The 7,356-nt window shown below is 35.3% G+C and overlaps 1 protein-coding gene across 1 annotated transcript in view; it reads left to right on the top strand.

The window, feature by feature from the left end:
- The first annotated feature begins 2,221 nt into the window (after positions 1 to 2,221).
- Positions 2,222 to 7,356, top strand: part of LOC101633142 (amine sulfotransferase-like) — a 9,657-nt gene continuing 4,522 nt past the window's right edge. The window contains exons 1-3 of the mRNA XM_004673794.2: positions 2,222 to 2,363; positions 2,907 to 3,115; positions 6,865 to 7,086. Of these exons, the coding sequence (XP_004673851.1) occupies positions 2,222 to 2,363; positions 2,907 to 3,115; positions 6,865 to 7,086 (573 nt within the window). The remainder of the gene's footprint in view (positions 2,364 to 2,906; positions 3,116 to 6,864; positions 7,087 to 7,356) is intronic.

Below are 7,356 nucleotides of genomic sequence, written 5' to 3' on the forward strand. Positions count from 1 at the left end.
GTACCATCCATAGTTACAGAAGCTTTACAAGGGTTGGGATAATAAAGACCCAAAGAATGGACATCAGTCCACTGAGACAGATTGAAAAGATTTCATTAACCATCCTTTTCGTCCAAGGTATTGGGCATACAGCGGTCTGTTAGCAATATAGTTGCCAAAGTTAAGCAATATAACCTGATGTTTTCTTGTCTTAAACACTGTTGAACTTTCAGTGCAACCTGATATATTTTTCCTAGTTAACAAGAAAATCTTACTCCATGCATTTACCTAAACTGAACTATTTGCTAAGTCCCGGAACATCCCTCATTGGCCAAGACAAACTCTCTGTTAAGTATTTATTTCCCAGCAGTGCATTGATTGCTATCATTCCTATATTATTGTAGAAGTGCATTGCTTCATCTACGGATCAGCAACAGTGAGTAGAGCAAAGTCAGCCTTAGAGAGTTTTCATTCTCACCCTCTCTTGAGCACACAAATGAATTCTTTTTTCTCTTCAATTTTCTATTTGTTCCTTTTCTTTTGGATATCTGTGTCAGACTGTATGGGAGACCCATGATGTCTATTCTCTTTATTCATTGAGTTCTCCAATATCCACAAAGGAGATGTAATACTATACATGCCAAAGCCAAGATGCTCATGAATTCACTTCACTACCTACACTTTTCTCTTATTTTTGTGTCACAGAAGCTCTCCTAATTCTTTCTCTTGAAAAATAGCAATAAAAATAGCAAGCAAGAAAGTGGTGATGTTTAAAGTGTTTGGTGGACTGTCTGGTACTCTTTTCTCTCAACATCCAGATTTTTTGGAATTGGGGCATTTGCAGGAGGTGGGTAACATTGTGAGGGGGTTAGAAGGTGAATGATAGTGAAACATTTATTTTTGCCTTTTATTCAACATTACTTCCTACTTATAGACAATCTCATTTGCCCATGTTACACAGTATAAATTTTCCTTCACCACTCTTCTAAGGCTGATTTCTCAAAGTTCTTTTCCTAGAAAATTTGTGCTGCCGTTGTCAAAATAGCTTTCCATTTATGTGATTCTAAGGCAAATGACTTTCTACTCCAGCTCATTAAAACGCCAACTCATTGACACACCTCTGTTGATCAGTTGAGGTTGATTATTTGTAAAGGGTTAAATGTTGTTTCTTGGAGTATATTTAATATTCAAGAATGGATTTCTGATGGAAGGAAGCACAATGGACTGTGGGTGATTTGGTGGTGGGTACCCTACAATAGTGATACCTGATGGGGGGAATCCTGTTGTTACTTCAATAAAAAATATAAATATATTTAGAAAAGAATAGATTTCTCAGGGTGAACTAATAAAAGAAATAGTTGCTTGGACAAAAGTTTTGAACAGATATATTTGCAACTCTCTGCTTCTTCACTTTATTTTTACTTTGTATTTATATTTCTTTTAGATTTGTGATTTAAAAAATCCTTCTGCTGGGTACTAGCATAATAACCATTATTTATATATATATATAATATATAATATAATATATTGTGAAACTTGATGAGGGCAACATTACCATAGTAAAATCACTTGGTTTAACTGGTGCAGCATTATGCCACAATTAATTTGAAACTGTATATCACCAAAGCCTCAGCAACTTCTTTCAGAGACAGCAAGCACCACATGAAAAAAACAGAAATGCAAAATATGTGCATTGAAGAACTTTGTATTTCTATTACAATAAAAAATTCAAAGAAAAAAAATGATGGGAAACTTGATGCTCAAAGATTAATTAGCTTGGAATCTGGTCAAATTGATGTCAGCAGAGCTAGCAAGATGACCTTGAAAAATATGCTGAAACCTGCATACTTTTACTTTATATTTCTTTTAGATTTGTGATCTAAAAAAAAATCCTTCTGTTGGGTACTAGGAGGATGCTGAGGATGTTATAATTTAACATCCTCATCTGTATGTGTGAAATCACGACAAACACTCCCTCATTGGGGTTTTCGTAAAAATATTTTAACTTCCTAGCATGTTAGTTTTCTCATCTATAGGACAGTGATAATAAATACCTCTATCTAGCACAAAGGGTTTTGGTGAAGATTAAATGATTTCATAGATGCAGCTATTTAGTATGGGGAATGAGTTGACATTGCAGTGGAGCTTGGCACCTAGTGAGAACTCAGCAGTTGCTAGTTATTATTTGAAAACACTGAGGACATGAAAAGAATGATCTTTTTGTAATTGTAGGTGAATAATCATGGACAGCAGAGATGAGTATCTATTTCATTTTAAAGGCTATAATCTTGAAAGTTCTTTAATTGATATTGACCTACTAGAAAATCTAGATGATTTTGAGATCAGAGATGACGATGTCTTCATAGTTACATATCCAAAATCTGGTAAGTTTGAAGAGTGGGGATACTTGCTATTTACCTCCATTCTAGTTTGGTATAGATTTGTACAAAAGCCATTCTCCAGACATTGCCATTTTGCATCCATGTACTGTGTATTCGGTATTGTGTGAGAGTCCTCTGATACAACATGAGAAAAACAAAAGTAACAGGGCTTGAGCTCTTAATTTGCCTATATTTCTAAAAGATAAATCTTGAAGGAGACTAAGTAAGGAGAAACACAAGGAGTCTCTGAAAACTTTAAATAGAAAAGTGCACTTAGTATACAAATAAGAGAAGGAAATGAAAAATTAATGGGAATCACTAATATGGGAGAATCTGAACAACCACATCTCTTCAGAGAGGAAAAGGAACTAAGAGATCTTGATTTTTATCTTTTTTAATTTTTACATGACTGACAATTACACAAATATGTTAGGAAAGAGTGGTTTAAAAAATGAAAATGTCAAATACTTTGGAGTATTGCCTTAGTTTGGATACTTATTATTAAAAATTAATTCAGGATTCACACAAGTTTATTTATGTCTACAGGTACCATCTGGACTCAGCAGATATTAAGCTTGATTTATTTTGAGAAACACCGTAAAAGAATTGAAAACGTGGAAACACTAGATAGAGCACCATTTCTTGAATACAATATACGGAAAGTTGACTTGCCCAATATGCCTTCCCCTCGGCTCTTTTGTTCCCATCTGCCTTATTACTTAGTGCCAAAAGGTCTCAAGAACAAAAAAGCCAAAGTAAGTATAGAAATGGGTTATAAATATCCTTTATTCAATATTCAGAAAAAGTCTAATCACATAAGTTTGCCATTTTGGGTGAGTTGGTAGATGCCATGTTTCCTCTTCCCCCTAATAATGTTCTATTTCTGGAAGAAATCCCATTGGCTTCTCAAGTAAGACTTATTTGAACATAGTCTTGGAAGAGTTTGTTATTTGTTCAGTTTTTATCTATAACTATTATAAAACCTATTTTCTATGATAGTTCTATCTATTTGATTCTAGTATCTCTGTTATCTCTGTAACTCTATTTGTATAAGACAAATTTCGATAGCTTTGTGTATTTTTGCTAAGTTTCCAAATTGTTTAAAGCTATATCAACAACTTTTGGAAAGTTTGTTGGTATCCATTTAAAAAGTATCCCAGCCTGTGAAGTTTATATTTCTACAGCATTTTTATTGTTTCATAGTTTTTTCCACAGAGTTTGGGATTGTGGAATTTTGGAAAAGACTAGTCAGCAGAGCAGCTTACTCAGGCTCCAGTCCCTGACTTCAGCAAGGAAAAAGCTTCAGCCATGACGGTGTCTGCTTGTTCCAGGGCTCTAAGTTGCTGCTTGAACAGTACAACTTTTTGGCAGTAAACTCCAAACCAGGGATGAACTTTCCTGTTTAGGTCACTAAGTTTTGAGATGAACCCTTGCTAGCCTGAAGAGGTGTCCTGTAGTCTCCCCAGAAGTGGCCATCTGGATGACCAGGAATGGTTTCTCTTTTTCTCCTTCTGAATTCCTACATTTTATGGAGTTATGGCCCAGGACATAAAGCTTTCCCCATGTGACAAAGAGGACATTCTGATGTAGTCCTCTGTCATTCTGGACACCCATCAACCCTGACTTTCCTGAGGGAAAGATGGGGATGTCTGACAGCAGCAACAGCATTACTTTAATTTACATCGAGTCTTTCACTGAGAAGTCTGAACCCTCCCTATGTTTGCACTTAACATTAGCTGTCTCTGCCTCCAGCTTACCCTCTTCTGAATTGTTTTACTTGAACCACTATAGCATGACAAAGGGCATTCTAAGACACCTGGTAGAAGAGACTGTAAGGTTTTTATTTTCTCAAACATCTGTTCATATGGTTTTGTTGTTCCCCTGCCCCGGAGCCCAGGTCAGCACTATCCCCTGCTGTTCTGTTCTGAGGTTCCATTTGACGCTTGAATGTCTTCTGTCCTTTCCCTTGTTCTTGCTTGTACTCAGGATCAGCTAAATTATTTGAAGAGCCCCTTATTTAAAATTTACTAAGGAGTTATAGATGGGCACTATAGACCAATCCAAGCAAGAGGCCACCATGCTCAACCTGTTTCCTAAGGGAATTTCCAGATAATACTCCTATTGGCACAGTGAGAGTAACAACATATGTTGCCTGTGGCCAGCAGAGGGCAGCATTGACCTGGACTTGGGGACCCACTGCTGGTTCCTGTTTAAGCAGCCCTCTAGGCAATGACTTGATGCGACCTGGTAAGACTCAGTAGAGTCTAGAGTTCATTGTTGGGGAGCTAGGAGGAAGAATGGCCCCAAGTGACCCTAAGTATCAGAAAATAGATACAGGTTATTTTTGACCTGTTGGTGGTTGGTTGTTTTTTTTTTTTTTTTTTTGTCTCTGGGATAAGACTTTGGGCTTATTAAATACTTTGTGCCCAGTTGTTATTTTGCTACTTACTGATATATTTTTTTTCTCTTCTGGCCTCTTACTGTGCCCTATTCCTGGGTTACTCCACTTTGGAACTGAATTTAAGTCCTGTTAGAGATGGACACTGATTTTATTGGGCTGGGAGTGGGCTATGAGGATAAGTCTCTCTACCTGGGAGTCCCTACTTTCCCTTTTCCCCCAAACCCACACTGAATGAATCGGGAAGCAGACACAAAAGGTGATTGTTCCTTGTAAAATTGACATCAGAATGAAAATGAAACTTATGATGTGCATGTTTCTTTAACAGTCCACCCTTTCCTCCCACCTATCCTTGTTAATGTCTCATGAAGCAGAGTAGAGTTGTCCAAATCTAACTCCTTACATTCAGAGGAACATGGGGGAGGGAAGAGGGCATGGGAAAGGAGGAAGTGGTGTTCCTAGCACAGGTGGTTTGGTGGAGGGTGAGAGCAACATGGGCCATGTGGAGGATCGAATTGTAACCCTCCAAATAACTAAATGTTAAACAATTTTTAAAAGAATAAAATGTTGACTACTGACCTCTTAATAGTTAAGTGTTTACTATCCATTGCTGTAAAACTTTGTATAATGTGTAAGCTTTCCCCCGATACAGTAGATGTCTAAAACAGTTCACCTGATTCTTTTACATTCAACTGTTCAGCACAATGTGTGGCTATTTTTCTTTTTAGAATAAAATGCAGGAAATTTGGGGGGAAAATAAAATTGGTTGCCATTTCCTAAACCAGCATTATAATTTTCAAACTTAATTTCCCCCAATTTATTTTAAGTTTAAAACACTGCAAGACTTTACAAAATGTTCTTTCATGATCTGATGAAATAATTGCAACATTTGCATTCACGTATAATCATGAAAAAGGTAGTGTGCTCCATTTATACTTTCAAGGGAATTAGGAGTTTTCTATTACATTGGTTCTTTTTCTCCAAAGAACTAGTTTCTTTTGTAAAACATAAGTTAATGTTTTCTAATTCACAGATTTCTACTTTTATGTAAATGAATTATTTCTCCATGTTTTACTTGCATTCATTTTTCTATTCCTGTCATTATGAAGATTGCTAAGAAATTATATGTTATCCTGTTGAATCATTTGTCTTAGTTTCACTTAATTTTGTTCTCCTTTTCCCTGAGGTTTTACCTCTGCTTTTGTTTGCTCTTAATTTTCAATATTATTTGCAGCTGATGTATAATTTAAAGTTTTATAAGTAATTACATTATTCTGTGTTTTTCCTTTTAAATAATTTGGGCATTCCTGGTTTTGTAACTATGATACATGCTGCTATGAACAATCTTGACCACATCCTTGGGGGCACATCTTCCCAAGGATCCCTAAAAGTACCACCTAGCAATAGAATTACTAAGTCACACAGCAGCAAAGTATTCTACTATTTAAGATGATCTTATTTTTAAAAAAGGGACTGTACACTAATTTATTCTTGGTTATATGTGTCATTTCTCTCAGATTATGTGCCTTTGTTAACTTATTAACAACATGCTTTAATTTGAATGTCACCCAATTAATTTTAAATCAATATACCCCAATTACCTTTATATAAGTTTTCAATATCAAGTTTGTTTTCATATTTAAATCCTTAATCATTTGCAAGTTAATTTTAACTGTGTGTGGTATGACGTAGAAATACATTTTCATTTTCTTCTGTGTGGATTGTTAACCTGTTTCAACATCACCTGTTAAGTAATTTCCCCCATTCACTAATTCTCAGTGATATCTTGCTATAAATCAAGCTGATGCTCACAGATGGTAATTTGAAGCTGTTTGTATGAGAGGTAATTTTTAATGTCAATCAGTTCTACAAGTAAGTAATTTAACTTTTAGGAATTTGTTATTTATGCTTGCTTATGTGAAATGTCATGTGAGTAAATTTAGCTTTTACAAAAACCTTGCAACTGCAAAAAAAACTGAGAATGACCAAAATTTTCCAGAGTAATAAACCACATGAAATAAATAATAAAATCAATATCATATGTATTTAACAAACCTGAATACATAATCAAGAATTTCTAAGATTATTTCATTATATTCTCTACAGATTATTTATGTCTACAGAAATCCCAAAGATGTTTTGATCTCATCTTATTATTTTTCACAATTGATGATTAGACTTGAAGGACCTCAAAGCTTGGAAAGTTTTATGGAAAGATTTTTTGATGGAAAAGGTAACCATGTGCTTAGTAAGCCACATGTTTATGAGACAATATATTCATTTAATCAATTTTCAAACAGAAAAGAGGATGTAGGACAAGGAAGGTTAGTGACAGAAGGTGGAATGCATATGTCACTTACGGTATGTCAACTTAATCTACCATCTCAGGGCCCTCTGTCTACAAAGACCACTTTGGGGGTTGTCATGGTTGCAAAGACATATTGTGATAGATCACAGGAGAAAGACAAACCCAACTAGCAATTTAAATGAGTTAGATCCAAAACTAGATTCATGTGTTACAAATAGCAAATGTCCAGAGTAGGTGTAGATTTTTGGTTATCATTGATCTTTGTTCACAGTTTGTGTGTGTGTGTGTGT

The sequence above is a fragment of the Condylura cristata genome, unplaced genomic scaffold, assembly GCF_000260355.1.
Source record: "Condylura cristata isolate star-nosed mole 26May11 unplaced genomic scaffold, ConCri1.0 scaffold00001, whole genome shotgun sequence".
NCBI classification, from domain to species: domain Eukaryota; kingdom Metazoa; phylum Chordata; class Mammalia; order Eulipotyphla; family Talpidae; genus Condylura; species Condylura cristata.